Raw genomic sequence first — 14592 nt, 5'->3', positions numbered from 1 at the left:
TCAGCCAGTTCATGCTCCAGCCTTTTCCGACGACGACGATCAACCACAAGCGCCAGCTCCATCACATACACTCGTTCTTCGTGCAGTAACTCCTCCATATCGACAGAGAGCTGGGTGGAAACCAACTTCACAGGAAGATTTTGGTACGCTGGAGAGCAATCCTTCACTTTCTTTCCATCAATAAAGATTTGCAGGTGATGGCGGTTCATACCCTGAATGTCATGTTGCACAATACCCTCTTGGCATGGGCAAGAAGAAGGTATGTTCTATGAATTGAGGCTTTTTCTTGAATTAATGGTCATAGGCATCTTCCGGCAACACATTGGCTCTACAAGTAGATAGTGAGGGGAACGTTCGTTACGACGCCATCGCCCACCAGGGCCAACGCCCAGGCAAGATTGTACAGTCTCAATTCAAAGACCTTGTACCTCTCTTTCACAGAAAAGACATCGACGATTCGGAGCGTAGTATGGATCGACCCTCGGAGGACGACGTACAGGAGACCGCTGACAAGACACGCGCTGCGCTTGAAAAGCTAGTCAACGGCAAAATCAAAGCTGCCCAACCTAAAAATGTGCCAGATAGTCAAGGGAAGACCGCTTTCATTCGATATACTCCAGGGCAGCAGAATGGCGAGGCTGGGTTGAAGCAACGGATCATAAAGATGACCGATGTTGTCGAGGATCCACTAGAGCCACCAAGGTTCAAGCATAAGAAAATCCCTCGGGGCCCACCGAGTCCTCCCCCGCCTGTCCTTCGTAGTCCTCCTCGGAAGGCAACTGCTGCAGAGCAGAAAGAGTGGATGATCCCACCTTGTATTTCAAACTGGAAAAACAACAAGGGTTTCACGATACCTCTTGATAAACGGTTGGCTGCGGATGGACGGGGGCTTCAGGATGTGCGTACAATTATTCTATGTGTGACACGCGGACCTAATCAAATGGTCTAGATACACATCAACGACAACTTCGCCAAATTCTCCGAGGCTCTCTTCGTTGCTGACAGGCATGCACGCGAAGAAGTTCGCCAACGGTCTTTGATGCAGCAAAAGCTTGCACAAAAAGAGAAGGAGTCTAAGGAGGAGAGCCTTCGTCTGTTGGCACAACGTGCTCGCGAGGAGCGCGGTGGCCTTGCACCCAAACCTACAGCTCAGAGTCAAGCTGCTCTTAAATCTTCTCTAGCCGCGTATGGCAGCGACAGTGAAAGTGGCGCGGAATCTGACGAGGACAGTGAAGACGACGAAGAATCTCGTAAGATTCGTGATCAGATGAGGCAAGAAAAGCGAAGAGAGCGAGAGCGAGAACTGCGAATGAATAACATGGGTACAGAGCAGCGGGCCAAGCAAATGGCACGACAGCAAAACCGCGACATTTCGGAAAAAGTTGCGCTTGGACTGGCCAAACCTACGCTGTCAAAGGAATCGATGTTGGATTCGCGATTGTTCAACCAGGAATCGTTGTCCGGAAATTTCGCCGATGAGGATTCGTATAACCTCTATGATCGTCCTCTCTTCCACGGTTCTACTGCTGCCGCTGCAATTTATAAAGCGAGAGGGAATATTGCGGAAGGAAATGAGGAGTCCTTTGGAGGTGGAACGGAGGAAGGTATTGGAAAGGCATTGGACAATGATCGCTTCAGTTTGGGCCAGGCAAGGGTTGGATTCGAAGGTGCGGCAGACCAAGAGATCAAGGAGGGGCCAGTACAGTTTGAGAAGGACACTGGGGATGTGTTTGGCTTGAACCAGTTCTTGGACGAGGCGAAGACTGGAAAAAAGCGGGGGCTGGATACTGGAGCGTAAGTTGTATTCTTTCTCACAGGACGTTGTCTAATGTGTTCTACAGAGGTGGTTCACGGAAGCGGCAGCAATTGGAGAAGGCTGCAGACCGGGAGTAATTTTTTATATAAATTGTAATATTAGTGCACGTGATGCAACCATTTTCCTTTCCTCCATGAACGCAGCGCAGAATGTTGACAAGCTGGCACAAAACACTGCTTTAAACCAAAAAACTTCAGGAATCAACGCTGCTCTCAAATACACAGGCATTCCAGCTTCCTGGCTGAGTAAAAGACCGAAGCTTCCCTCCAGGAACTGGCTCATATTCCTATCCGTCACAAGCTCCATCGTTGGCCTCTATGTCTATGACCGTCAACAATGCAAGCGCATTCGTCAGTCATATGTACATAAGGTAAAAAATCTGGCGGAACAGCCATTGGGAGCGCTCGATAAACCTCGCAAAGTAACGGTTTATGGTGCTAAATGGCCAGGAGACGAAGAGTACGACCAAAGTCTCAAGTACTTCCGGAAGTACGTTAAGGTTGGGGAGATCGTCCCTTGACTTCTTTGTTCGATGAACTGACCTGTTTTTTGTAGCCCATATTAGTTGCTGCTGCCGTCGACTATGAAATGGTTGGAGGGAAGAAACACGGAGATATTGCTAATCGAGTAGCGGAGGGCATACGGTTACGCAGACGCTTTGACCTTGGATTGGACCCGGAGTCCGAAGTAACAAAGCATCTTCCTACTTATCAATCTCCTGCTCAAGTCCGTAAACGAGAGCTGGACGGAGGCATCGTAATTATTGGCCGACCCACTTTTAAGGAATTTATGGCCGGCTTGACGAGAGGCTGGACAGATGGCTTGGAAAAGGTCGACCAAGACGAAGTTTTAGCCAAGATCTTGGAGGACGACCACCATTTTGATGAACCGGAAGACCCTGAAGAAATGCGTGAGGCTGCTCTTCCAGTTCAACCCAAAGTTGCTCATATGTCACCTGCCTTTGCTCCAATTCATTCTTCGCCGAGGAGCCAAGTGTCGGTTCCCAAAGACATGGATGCACCACCTGCTGTTGTTCCCTTGCTCCCGCCTCTTCTCCTCGTCCCCTTCACAAATTACATCGGCATCTCGCAAATTCCCCTGATGATATGGGACTTCTTCAACCAACGGCACAAGGTCCGTTCTGGTTCAGAGGCTGGTTATACCCTAGTCACGAAAAATATTCGGCGCATCGAGGTCTCTCCACCCAAACAGGAACCTTTGTTCGCTGAAGTGGTATCGGCAGGTATTCCTCCGCTGGACCTCGACTTTGACAAGGGAGCAGAAAGTTACTACAAAAATTCTCTTGATTCTATACCCGCGGAAATCGAGAAATCACGACAAAAGTATTATGAAGGCCTCGCACCGAAATTAGCCACTGCACGCGAACTTGCCCGAGGTACCCGAGAACCCACCAAGGAAGAGATCGAAAACCCACCACCAACTGAGGTCGAGCTGCGAGCGGAGAGGGTAAAGAAGGAGCGAAGATGGCGCGACGACGCCGTGGGTTGGGATATTGTGAAGCCGTCGACGAGTGTAGCATGGGATCCGAGATTTACGGAAGCCTTGTGGATTTTCACTCCCCCTCAAACAGAGAGATCACTCGACCTTGACCTCAAATCCAAAACTTAGAACATTTATAGTTCCTCTATAGCCACCATTTAATACTACATGATATCACCATCGCCAAGAAGCTCAAAGCAACAAAAAGAGACGTCAAGCGCCCTACACAATCCGAACAGACCCACTCTGAAGCCAAGCATCCAATTCTGTGAATTCATCGTCATTCGAGTCACCGCCACCCGGTGAATGAACGTCCAAAACTAAACGAGTCTGACAAGCGCCATCCTTGAGCGAGTCCGGAATCGGTTTCATGGGTGTGAGCTGAGGCTTGCGTGGGGACTCTACGGAAACAACAGAGTCTTCAAAATGGCCAGGCTGGTCTTGTTCGGATGTCTGGCAAAATAGAGCAGTGAGTTCTTGATCATCTGTCTGTTTAAGCGATGAGTATCTTGGGATACAGCAAAAAAAAAAGAGTACCAACCATAACTTCGTTGTCTACCTTCCGCTTCTTCGAAGGTCGTGTCAGAGACACGTTGGCAGGGGAAACAGGGGATGTTTCGCAATATTCAGGTCCAGTTTTTTTCGATGTATTTTCTGGGGGAGTGCAAACGAGATCGTCGACCGCTGAGTTCGAATAATCAGTTTTGGGAGTCGCCTTATTGGAAAGAACTGGAAAAATCCCCTCGGGGAGATCATTGTCATCGTCGTCATCCAAATTGGCCTCAAAAAGCAGCCCACGGTCCGAGCTCTCTGGGCCTTTCAAATCCGTGAAGGAGATATCGAAATTTGGCGCAGCCCGGCGTTTGCGCCTGAGACTATGGGGAGATGAGTCCAGCTTGAGTCTACTTCCATCATGCATCGATTCGAGCTTCTTTGTTTTTGGATCGTTTTTAGGATCGTTTCTGCGAGTGGATACGTTGGTTCTTGTAGCGTGAAGTCTTGTGATCTTGGAGGCGTTTTTCGTCTCTACCATGTCCGTGTGACGCTTTCTTGAGCCATTGGGTGCTTCTGACAGCCCATCCCGACAACTATAATGAAATGAAATCGGCATTCAAGGCGGAACTCGCTCGGATGATTACCAGAAATGGCGGCATTGGGTTTTGTCTTTGCATGAATGGTTGCACCTGCTGGTCTGTCAATATATACGACGATGAAATCGAGGGCTAGCTGACTCGTATTTCCCATTTTGGAGTTCAACCTTGGGCACACCAAGTACGGTGGCGGTATCTTCATTTTTAACTTCTGTGAAATCTTCTGCAAAGCAACCTTTAAACTCCCGTTTAGCTGGTGGGGAAAAAAAGAAAACTTTTCCGCTTTGAGCCATCCTTCGAAAAGACGAACTCATTCTCGCTGTCATCGATACGCATATTCCAAAAATCTGGATCGTCTTCAAGTCCAACGAGATCGGATTCCTTTTAGCTTATCAATTAAAGGCGCGGCGCACATGGAAAGAACGCACGATCGAAGAAAGAGGGCGGGTATCCAGAACTGGGAATTCCGTCACAGGAATAGTAGGTTTGTGAATTCGTTGGACAGAAGATCCAGCGACACTCTCCTGCTTACCATGAGCATGATGAACAGGATATATACGTTAATGTGACTGACGGACGATATTATTACGATGATCGACTGGCTAGGTTTCGTCAAATTTGCAGTGATTTCGAATGTTTTCCTCCCCTTCAATACCTTCGTCCTGAAGTTGATTTGTCAATCAAGGTTTAGAAAGCCAAGGGAAATAACTACGGTATTCGACGAAAGTCAATGAAGTCGGAGGTGGATGTCAGTGTCAAAACGGCTGTCATGTCGATGACTCGATGCTTCTGCCTTTTCACTTTTATCACTTGGCTGGGCTCGAGTAAACTGCAATCGATTGAAATGTCCACTTCAATTGGACCCTTTCCGGCACTTGAGCGCATTCCAAGTTCTGTGATATTGAGACGGTATTGGGGTAGCTCATTGGCACAAGCTAAAACCTCCAACCCAAAGGGAGGTCGCCGATTCAGTAACTGTTCATAATCGAGTCACAATTGCCAACTTGTAGTCTCGTTCACTCACGGTTTCGATCCTCAGAGGAGTCTGAGAGCGCAAGGCGCAAAGAGAAGCAATCCCATGTTCCGCCAAAACCTACTAACAATATGATGTCAATTGTTACAGCCAGTGACGCCGGGGAGAGGTATATGTCGACCTTGATCCTAGAGATCATTTTTCAACCAATAGGATGAAAACAAAAAATCAGGCCTTACGACTTCTCTCCTATGTGTTCCACCTGCTTTAACACTATTGGCCTATCTTCCCATGCCTTGGCCGTCAAGCAACGAACCCTGCCATGTCAATCAATTACAAAGAGTCTGAAAAGCCCGAAAACATTACAATTCGAGTCCATGTTTAACTTGAGTTCCAACTTTCTTAGCAACTGCAACCTCGACGACAGCTATTCAGACGAAGATCAACAAGGCCAAGCGTCAGATTCAGGAACGGACTCGGACTCGCCTCGTGCAATTCTTGGAGCATGTCGAAAGAGGCTCAACGCTTCAAGATACGGCTGGCTATCTGTGCCTTTGAATTCTGTCTTTAACCCTATGCCTCCGAGTACCGCCTTACCGGGGGGAAGAAAAGATGATCATCAACAACGTTGTGATAAAAGTTTATTCTGGCGCAGACCTGAATGAGTAGAAACGCTTTGTCAGAGGTCTTTTCTATCTTCTTTACTTCGAATCGTATATCAAGATGATTCCGGAGTTTATTGTAAATCTGAGGAAAACTGAGCAGTAGTTGGGCGAAGCAATTTGCAACCGACGGCTTTCTCCGACGTCCTGAGACTCTTATCACACAGCCTGAAAGTGGACATTAGAAGCTGTAAATCCTTCGAAATCAAGGCCTACTCTTCTGCGGTTGAAATTGTTTCTAGCTGGCAGAAAATAAGTTGATAATTCTTCTGGTAGCAGTAGCGACCTGCCATTTCTCTAAGGCTTGGATGATCAGGCAAGTTGAGAATCAAACTCATCTGTATGGAGTGGTTGAGATAAAAAGTATTGTAGCCTGTGGCATCGGAAGCTCACCGTTGCTTGCCGAATGTAAAACTGCAAATGTTACTTGAGTATCGTACCAAACATATGTCACGGACCTTGCTCATGATTTCGCCATATTCAGTGCAAGTTAGCTTTCCAGCCTCGGCCCCCTTGTCAATATATGATACGAGATGGGTATCTCTCAACTTCATCACACTCCTCATGACGACATCGTCGACCCTCTCCTGCCATGTCTGGTCATCCTCTTTTCCGAGGGCGTAGAAATTCGGATTTTTTCTGATTCTTTGAAACAGAAAGGACCCACGGAGCCAAGATTTTGCGGACTCCAGATCGGTGATGGTGCCAAGATCAATTTCCGAGTTTATGTGCTCAGAAAGAGTGAGGTGAAGGGAGCTCTCCAACACATTTTTCCCTTGCACAAGTGCTTCGTATTTACCTTCCAGATCCTTCTCGCACATGATGATGGCGATTCCATCCTTGTCTAAAATATTGCTTCAGAATCTCAAGAAGGGGGACAACGGGGCTTAAATACCGAATTGGGGTCGGCCCTATGGGACTCTCATGTCAAGTTCAATAAAGGAAGAGATTTTCTTTTCACTCACAGCACGTCCAAGCATTTGAACGATATCCAGGTCAGAATACTCCACGGACGCATTATTTTGGAAAGTTCTGACACCCTTGATGACAACCATGTGGGCCGCTGAGTGACGTTGAGATACCAGCGGCTGAGTTATATTTTCAGGTCACTCACGAAGATTTACACCAACCGCCAGAGTCTTGAATCCTGTCAGATCAAGGGCATAGGTAGAGATAGCTGACGAACTGAGGTAGCCACCAGAATACGGAGACTCTTCCGAAGGTACAGATCCTCTATCGTCCGCCGATCATCTAAGTTTATGCCAGCATGGTGGACTCCGATACCATATTTTACCAACTCTGAAAGAATCAACTTCAGCGAAGTGCCGAAGGTCGTTAACCTATACGTTCACCGTCAATGCGCTTGTCAATGAAAGAGTGCTCGAGCCTATGAGAAGTAAGCGTGTGCCTCGCGACCCGTTACGATGAATACCTGCCCTGGAGGACGCGACCATGGCAAAGTGAGTTTTTTTTGTTCCGTCTCCACGAACTCTTTCATGAGCTGCTCTGCTGTATCGAAGACGCCTGGCCGCTCCCTCCGTCAACAAAATGATGACGCTTCGCTGAACCACATGCCTTTTCTTGTTGAGCAAAAAACCAAGATCGGCTTTCCGACGGAATATTGCTGTAGAACAGAGAACAACTTGTAATCGAGCATCTTCGCAAACTGGAAATCGTTATGTTCTTTCCGTCTTGGGACCCCAATCACATGGCGAGTGAGCTTGCATGGTCTGAACTCTTCCCCAAACTAAGGAGTCGTCTGGGTTACCATTTCTTGATATAGCCGACGGAGATCTGTACCTCAAAAACTTTTGCAGGGCTAGCGACGTCCGAGCCGTTTCCAATCCATGAAGCGACATCCTGTATGTTGGGGACTGTCGCTGACACCAGAACAAATCTCATACAAGAACCCCGCATTTTCATTCGCGACGTAATAACTTCGAGAGTACTTCCGCGAGATTCGTTGAGAATGTGAACCTAAATCATAGATATCGCATGAAAGTCGGTCATAATCTCAGGCTTGCACACCTCGTCCACAAGAAATAGATGGACCCGAGAGAGTATCTGAGAGTGATCGCGCCTGAAGAGTAACTCAGAGTAATTCAATAACTTGAGAAGTTCCGTCGTACCAGTTGCGAGTAAGACTATCCCATTTCTCAGCCTGAGACGGTATTAAAAAATTAGTCAACCAGCGTGCATTCACTATCAGCTTACTGTCGCAATTCTATATATCCGTCAACACCTGAAACGAGTGTTAATGCTGATATCAAAATGCTGACATGATAGATGCGTCCTTAGCGTCACCCCAGACGTTGCCGCCGAAGACGACCGTGTCGCCCGTGAATTCACAACCTTAATTTTGATACATTGCACCCTCCATTTTAAGACAGGTTCAGTGCTTACATTTAAAGCCAATCGAATCAAACTTCGAGGACCAATCTCTATATCGTTCCGAACACAGAGCCTGATCTCGGATGAGTGAGAAGTACCAAAATTGGGGGGAAATCAACCTTCGTGGGCGCTATATAAATGCATTTTGACTGTCGGTCGCTCTTGTTGTGCACCAGCATACGTATGATAGCCAACTCGAACAAAACAGTTTTTCCGCTTCCTGTCGGAGCTGGGAACGAATCAGAACAAGAAGACGAGTGCGATAAATATATTACCACTGATGACCTGGTGGAAAACACTGAGTAAGGTGAGAACAAGTCGTCTCTTCTTCCCTTTACCATATTAACATCTGATTTAAAAATCTTTTTGATGTCATTAGCGACAATATCTTTCATGATTCATTAAAATACCTCGTCGAAGCAAACAGATTGAATAGCATTGAAGATGCCAAACTTGAAAATTCCCCGATATACGTCAGCTGTAATAATGGTTAGAGATTGTGCTTTTCAAGCGGAGGAGGGGACCCGACGCAATTCGGACACTGAACGAAGCCTAGATCGATGCAGTTTTTGTCCATTGGGTAGCTCTCCAGCTTGAGCATGACCTTCTTTTTCCTCGCAAGCAATATCTCGGCCATGCGGACGCCGTGAATGGAAAGGATAGGTATATTCCCCGCTTCCTGGTAAAAACTCTGGAGGCGTATGATCAGCCAATTCATGACCAAGATAAGGACGATGATCTAGCAAGGTCGCTGAAGGGGGATTGAGAAACTCGTCATCATCCTGAAAGTAGCTCATTTCAATCTCGGATCTCTGCGACCGCAGTGGAATAGCTTCTTGCTCGACATCGTCTTGATAACCGTCTTGAGTGATATCTCTCAAGTGGTATGGTTCGTGTTGGATAGGAAATACCAAACGGTTGGCTAGAACAAACAATTGTGGATACACTACCGCCATACACACGGGAAACGCGCATATACGGACCAATCGAGTCCATGACATCGGCGTAGTATTCATCCAATTGAACTGGCGGATCAGTGGCAAAAAACGTGTTCATAGATCCTGCGTGCGAGGTATCAGAATATGGGACCATGTTCTGTTCAAGTCGAAGGTTCATGAAGGTAAGAAAGGGACACTTGAGGCTAGACACTCGTTCGCTGAAGCAGAAAACTTGTCGCGTCTGCTCACGTGAGTGTCGTGACATGAGTGACTCGCGCGTCAAAATGGCTTTGCACTGCACTTGCCATCAAGATATCTTGTTTTCCTTATTTTCGACGCGCTCATGGCGTCAAATCAATCATCACAAGGAGCAGCAGCACAGAAAGAGCTGGCGCGTAAGCTCGAGGAATACATCGAGAAGTAGGAAAAGTTGATCATCTTCTATGGCTCACGACCTCACTTGTCGCCTTCAACAGGATTCACTATTCTGATCGTTATTCGGATGACGAATTCGAGTACCGGCATGTTATCCTGCCCAAACAACTGCTCAAGATGGTTCCGAAGGAGTACTTCAACCAAGATGACACGGGTACGCTGCGTCTGCTGACAGAACAGGAGTGGAGGGGGATTGGAATCACTCAAAGTCTGGGATGGGAACATTACGAAGTGCATGGTAGGTAATTTGAGCTTTTCCTTGTATCTAATTCATGATTTGCGTATATAGCGCCTGAACCCCATGTACTACTCTTTCGGCGAGCCAAAGATTTCATGCCACCAGCTCAGCCAACTGCGAGGTTCAAGGATGGGACAAGACGGAAGTGAATGACTCGGATGTATCACTTCATCTTCGGTGGTTCCTCCTTTTTGCTGCGTATTATTGCCAGTACAGTATTATCGTTCCTCTCGGATTTCCCGTGGAATCGCATCAATTTTACTTCTGCTGCAGGCCCGCAAGCCACATTTCGTCGAGTCATAATGGGCGACATGGAAGTGGATCAATGTAATCCAAATAAGTACGGTTGTAGTTCCATAAATAAGATCTAGATGCCTGCCGTTTCTCTGCACCGTCAGAATCTAGGTACCGGAAGATCTCCCCACTGCACCATAGGGCCAGGGTCAACGGAAATCGTAAGACCTGCTTTGAATGCTTTGATGTTCTGAATAGAGGTTCCACCGAGCCCCCCAGAACTCTCGAGCTCTGCATCCACGGGGTATTTCTCTACGAGGTCGGAAAGAGCAGCCAGGAGTGTGTCCCCAGCTTCGATCGACTCCAGTCTCTCTTTCCAGTGATCGACAAAGTCGAAGACTGTGGGTCGATCCTCAATATCCGCTGTTGAGATATTGTTGTCTATCTCTATTTCTGGTATTGTGGTGCGTAGCAAGGCTTCAAAACCTTGTGCGGCGGCCATGCTGATCTTCTTCGGCCGAGGTTTCTGTGAAACCAGATGCACTGAGAGTTTCGACCTTGTGATAGATGAGGGGTGGACATGGGACATAAAGATCTCCAGCATTTCCTCTTTGGTGATACTCTTCAAAAGGCCAGCATCATCCTCGTCTGTGCCGAAAGTCACTTGGCTGGTCACTAGCAAGAACATGAACTTACTCCTTAGGAAATCCCAATGTCCGCTGTTGATCTGTAGCATGTATCTTCCAGCCTCGTCGTACAGATTCTTGTCTGCTTCCATCCATTTCTTCTCCAGACCTTCCTTCTGCCCTTGAAACTCCTCAATGCTCATGTCCTCGATCTTGAACCGCATTGAATCTAGAAACGCCTCTACACGCTTTTCCAGATAAGGCGGTGGCTTTTCACTTTGGACAACAATTCTTAGTCCCTTTTCACTAGCACCAGGCAGCGACCAGTTTGAGCATAAGACTATGTAGCCAAGCTGTTCTTTTGTGCGTAGAACGTTAAAAGTTGGCTCGGTGAGGATTTGCGTAAGAAGCGATGAAACCACGCGGAGGCGTTGGTTAACAACGGATCCGAAATGTAGATAGTATGTTAGAGCCGAGTTTGCTTGATTCGGGTTGGGAAGAGGTGAGGACCACACGAAATTAGAGCCTAAGGACATCAATGATCGAAGATTTTGAAACAAGGCAAACGAAAAAAAGTACCAGCTGGCATGATAAGTGCTTTCTCATTGAGATCCGCTGTCGGAGAGACTCCGAGGCCTTCTTCTGCCATTTCTGCAATTCCAATAGCCTCCTATTATCCCGACAATTAAAAGACTGATTACCCGAAACGTCGGCACTCACATCCTTGAACATATTACCGACAACAAGTATCCTTAGTTTGACTTGCGACAAGAGGTCTTTCATGTGGCGTTGGATTTCCTCAGCAGTCACCGCTTAGTTCCGTCAGCCTTGTAGAACGCGTGAAACTTGGCGCTCACATGGTAGTTCTGCCAATTTTTCCTCGATAGTCCACTGTTGCGCTGCCATGAGATAGCGGCCGTAATAGTCTGAAATTGAATATGAGTGACCCATAAAAAAGTTTTGCCAGTCTCGTTGTGCCTACTCAGAGATCATTAATTGTTCTGTCCACATTCTGGTGCGATAGCAGATGTGCTTACTTGATCTTTAATCACGGCCAGGCGTTGAGGGTCCACAACCAGCCCTTTCACTTTCTCCAGCACGTGCCGCACCAAAACTGACATTTTGTCATTATACCCGTTCATGGAGACGTACAACCCCATGGAGTGAGGTGAGAAACTATACGATAGTCCAGCTAGGTCGGCATCGTATGCGAACTCAGTGAGGGAGTCCTTAACGATATCGGAGTAGAGTCTGTAGGGGGGTAAAGACGAGGAAAAGTAAGATTATAATGAACGACTCCACCTGGTGAGCACAGATGCTCGAGCAGAAGCATTGCCCAGGGGGCTATAAAACCAATAAGGAGCCAAGAAAAATGTTAGAAGAGTCACAACAAACCTCCGAATATCAATGATAACGTTGGCTTTTGGGGCCCAAAACTTGTCGTCTTTCTTGTGCCACAGAGCAGATAACGGAGTCTCTCTTATCAAATGTGGACGTTTCAAAGGCTGCAAACGGAATTTTGTTTAGGTTATACCAAACGGTGCAGATAAACATACTTCAGAGACTTCTTTCTTTTCGACGTCAAGGTTCGTGGGTATAAATTCGTTGGGTCCAGGTAGGAAGAATTCAGGGAGGCTTTTTGGACTTTCCGCCTGTGAATCTAAGATCAGACTAACGAATGGCGAGCAATGTGATCTTCACCTCTGTGATAAAAGCTTCGTCAAACTTCTGTACGCTGTATTCGGTACCATACCAAGGTTCTCTTTCCCATCGACATTCGGGCTGAACTTTGGCGTGTTCCTCCGCTTTAGCCATTAGAACTACCCTGCTCTCCCTCACCCGAAAGCTTTCGAGGTATTCCCGGACCTTGTGTTCTCCAGTACCTTGTTGACTCCCCTCATCCAAAATTAATTGAGGCCCTGCGAGCAAAAGCTCTCTAGGCACAGGCCACGCCATATGTTCCGTTATCCATGTTGCATAGTTGTCGGGTCGTTTTTTCTCTATGAATCGGAAGTGCGTAGAGAATATAGTGGCTTGTTCACGTTGGTGAAATGGCTCAAAGACAGACGAACGCAAAAGGGCAAGATACTTGTGGGCTGCCAAGATGACAGATCGGTAGTTTTCTGTGGAGTTGTTCAATCAATGAGAAAGCTGAGACAAAATTATGGTACTTACTGAACCCTTCACTGGTCAGATGTATTGTTATTTTGAACATAGCAAAGCCTCTAGCAAGATTTTGCTGCCCAGTGCTGAGGGATGAAACCCAGTGCTTGTTCTTAAGATATGAGTGTAATGAACCAGGACCCTCGTGTCCAACAAAATGAGAGATGAAATCGATAGGCTTCTGTCGCCAAAAGGGAGGCTGGTACTCAAGTGGGAATGATATTTCCATGGCGTGGAAGGCCATGACGGTCTGAACCGAGACCAGCGTCTAGCAGAAATGAGGTCAGAAAAACATGATCCGAAAGAAAGCTGATCACGTACACCCTTCTCGTTCTCTCCGAAGGGGTGATCCTCGATCATTGGAAGGGGATCCCGTCCTCTATTCAAAACAGGAGAAAACAGAGAAGATGCAAGTTCGGATAACTCGTCCAAAGACTCTATAGAGATATGTAAGAGTTGAGGAGTAAGAAGAGCTCTTTGAAGATCTTACCCTTGCCGATGATGCACAACCTCATTCTACTAGCACAGTATTCTTTGCTCCACCATTCAAGTAAGCGGCGTCGCGTTTCCCGTCCGACAAATCCACCATCGGCGTCCGATTCGCTATTGTTCGATGAAGTCGATGGTGCTGGAGACGGTCCACGGCTAGGAATGGGCGATTTGTTAACTGGATCCTCGCGTAATGGTCTTTGATTCAATTTGAGCACCCTTGCCGCTTTCGTCAAGCTGTCCCTGTTCCCGCTTCCAAACTTAGACCAGACGTGGCCGGGTTTACTCAAATGTTTGTTAACCTGAAAAATCCTCCATAGATCTGCCTGATGATTCTTCCTGTGTTCAGAATCCACAGCATTCAACTCTCGAGAAGTGCAAGAGGAATCGAAGAGAGGGGAGTGGAAAAAACTTGCGAATCGCTCAAGTGCTCCGGAAAGTGCGTGCGTCGAAACACTGAAATAGTAGTTAGTGTTTGAGGTTGAGGTGTAGGCATTAGAGGCCCCGTTGTTTTTTGCGAGATACTGATCGAATCTTGTTTAAAACCACGGTAAGGGAGGGAAGATAGGGCGGTACTTCTGAATATTCATTTTCTCGAGGAAATTGTTCCGTGCCCTGAATAACAGGTTTAAAAAATATTGCATTATCAATGGCGAACACTGACCATAAACAACAGGTGCTCGCAAAAGTGAGCTAGCCCCGGCATATCGTCCTATTGATTACGCGCATGAGGTTATCGCAAACTTTCAAGAAAGCAAAACTAACGGGGTCATTGAGGTGGCCTACTGCAACGTCGAGACTGGCGGCAGCCTTGTCAGCTTTGGAGTCATGAACAAGGGTCACTTGTAACCCGTTGTCAAGTTGTATTACGCGGTATTGTCTGTCGTCCTGTTCAGATCGCTTGATTTCTCTTGCAAAGGCATAGAAGGGTGGCACAGAGCTTTTGCTTGGTCTAATGCGCTCCCATTCTGGATGGGGTTGTGGCTGCATCACTAGGGTGGAAGCAAGATGGCGAGGCGTGAATGAGCAGCAAGAT

General features: G+C 47.1%; 6 protein-coding genes across 6 annotated transcripts; 3 read left to right on the top strand and 3 right to left on the bottom strand.

The window, feature by feature from the left end:
* Positions 1 to 91: 91 nt before the first annotated feature.
* Positions 92 to 1798, top strand: LACBIDRAFT_229229 (uncharacterized protein; the record flags this gene model as incomplete). The annotated part of the gene is made up of 4 exons (XM_001875418.1): positions 92 to 143; positions 195 to 259; positions 305 to 898; positions 950 to 1798. Coding segments are annotated over 4 exons (1560 nt in total), but the record flags the coding sequence as incomplete, so codon positions are not given.
* Positions 1799 to 1949: 151 nt separating this feature from the next.
* Positions 1950 to 3496, top strand: LACBIDRAFT_181977 (uncharacterized protein; the record flags this gene model as incomplete). Its single annotated transcript, XM_001875417.1, has 2 exons — positions 1950 to 2315; positions 2372 to 3496. 2 exons carry the CDS (start codon positions 1950 to 1952, stop codon positions 3443 to 3445), a joined length of 1440 nt encoding a protein of 479 aa, XP_001875452.1. The 3' UTR covers positions 3446 to 3496.
* Positions 3497 to 3538: 42 nt separating this feature from the next.
* On the bottom strand, positions 3539 to 4235 carry LACBIDRAFT_306119 (uncharacterized protein; the record flags this gene model as incomplete). The annotated part of the gene is made up of 2 exons (XM_001874883.1): positions 3539 to 3805; positions 3858 to 4235. 2 exons carry the CDS (start codon positions 4233 to 4235, stop codon positions 3539 to 3541), a joined length of 645 nt encoding a protein of 214 aa, XP_001874918.1.
* Positions 4236 to 4656: 421 nt separating this feature from the next.
* On the bottom strand, positions 4657 to 9389 carry LACBIDRAFT_306118 (uncharacterized protein; the record flags this gene model as incomplete). The annotated part of the gene is made up of 28 exons (XM_001874882.1): positions 4657 to 4788; positions 4836 to 4931; positions 4982 to 5069; positions 5120 to 5382; positions 5432 to 5500; positions 5562 to 5568; positions 5620 to 5697; positions 5747 to 5807; positions 5867 to 5972; positions 6038 to 6197; positions 6259 to 6380; positions 6436 to 6456; positions 6501 to 6886; positions 6938 to 6953; positions 7008 to 7105; positions 7157 to 7181; positions 7229 to 7382; positions 7479 to 7566; positions 7618 to 7789; positions 7843 to 8019; positions 8071 to 8122; positions 8172 to 8203; positions 8257 to 8266; positions 8322 to 8394; positions 8446 to 8506; positions 8553 to 8795; positions 8844 to 8911; positions 8963 to 9389. The coding sequence occupies 28 exons, from the start codon at positions 9387 to 9389 to the stop codon at positions 4657 to 4659; spliced, it is 3285 nt and encodes a 1094-aa protein (XP_001874917.1).
* A 450-nt stretch (positions 9390 to 9839) lies between these two features.
* LACBIDRAFT_243868 (uncharacterized protein) lies at positions 9840 to 10193 on the top strand (the record flags this gene model as incomplete). Its single annotated transcript, XM_001875416.1, has 2 exons — positions 9840 to 10044; positions 10096 to 10193. Coding segments are annotated over 2 exons (303 nt in total), but the record flags the coding sequence as incomplete, so codon positions are not given.
* Positions 10194 to 10438: 245 nt separating this feature from the next.
* LACBIDRAFT_244036 (uncharacterized protein) lies at positions 10439 to 14546 on the bottom strand (the record flags this gene model as incomplete). The annotated part of the gene is given in 18 exon segments (XM_001874881.1): positions 10439 to 10926; positions 10975 to 11430; positions 11484 to 11574; positions 11625 to 11716; positions 11762 to 11882; positions 11942 to 12155; positions 12207 to 12248; positions 12300 to 12409; positions 12470 to 12556; positions 12606 to 12778; positions 12797 to 13027; positions 13080 to 13335; positions 13389 to 13504; positions 13558 to 13599; positions 13711 to 14080; positions 14133 to 14171; positions 14221 to 14268; positions 14322 to 14546. 18 exon segments carry the CDS (start codon positions 14544 to 14546, stop codon positions 10439 to 10441), a joined length of 3201 nt encoding a protein of 1066 aa, XP_001874916.1.
* Between the last annotated feature and the right edge of the window lie 46 nt (positions 14547 to 14592).

This window comes from Laccaria bicolor, genomic scaffold (assembly GCF_000143565.1).
Source record: "Laccaria bicolor S238N-H82 LACBIscaffold_2 genomic scaffold, whole genome shotgun sequence".
Classification (NCBI taxonomy): Eukaryota; Fungi; Basidiomycota; class Agaricomycetes; order Agaricales; family Hydnangiaceae; genus Laccaria; species Laccaria bicolor.
This window is presented reverse-complemented; position numbering and strand designations above follow the sequence as displayed.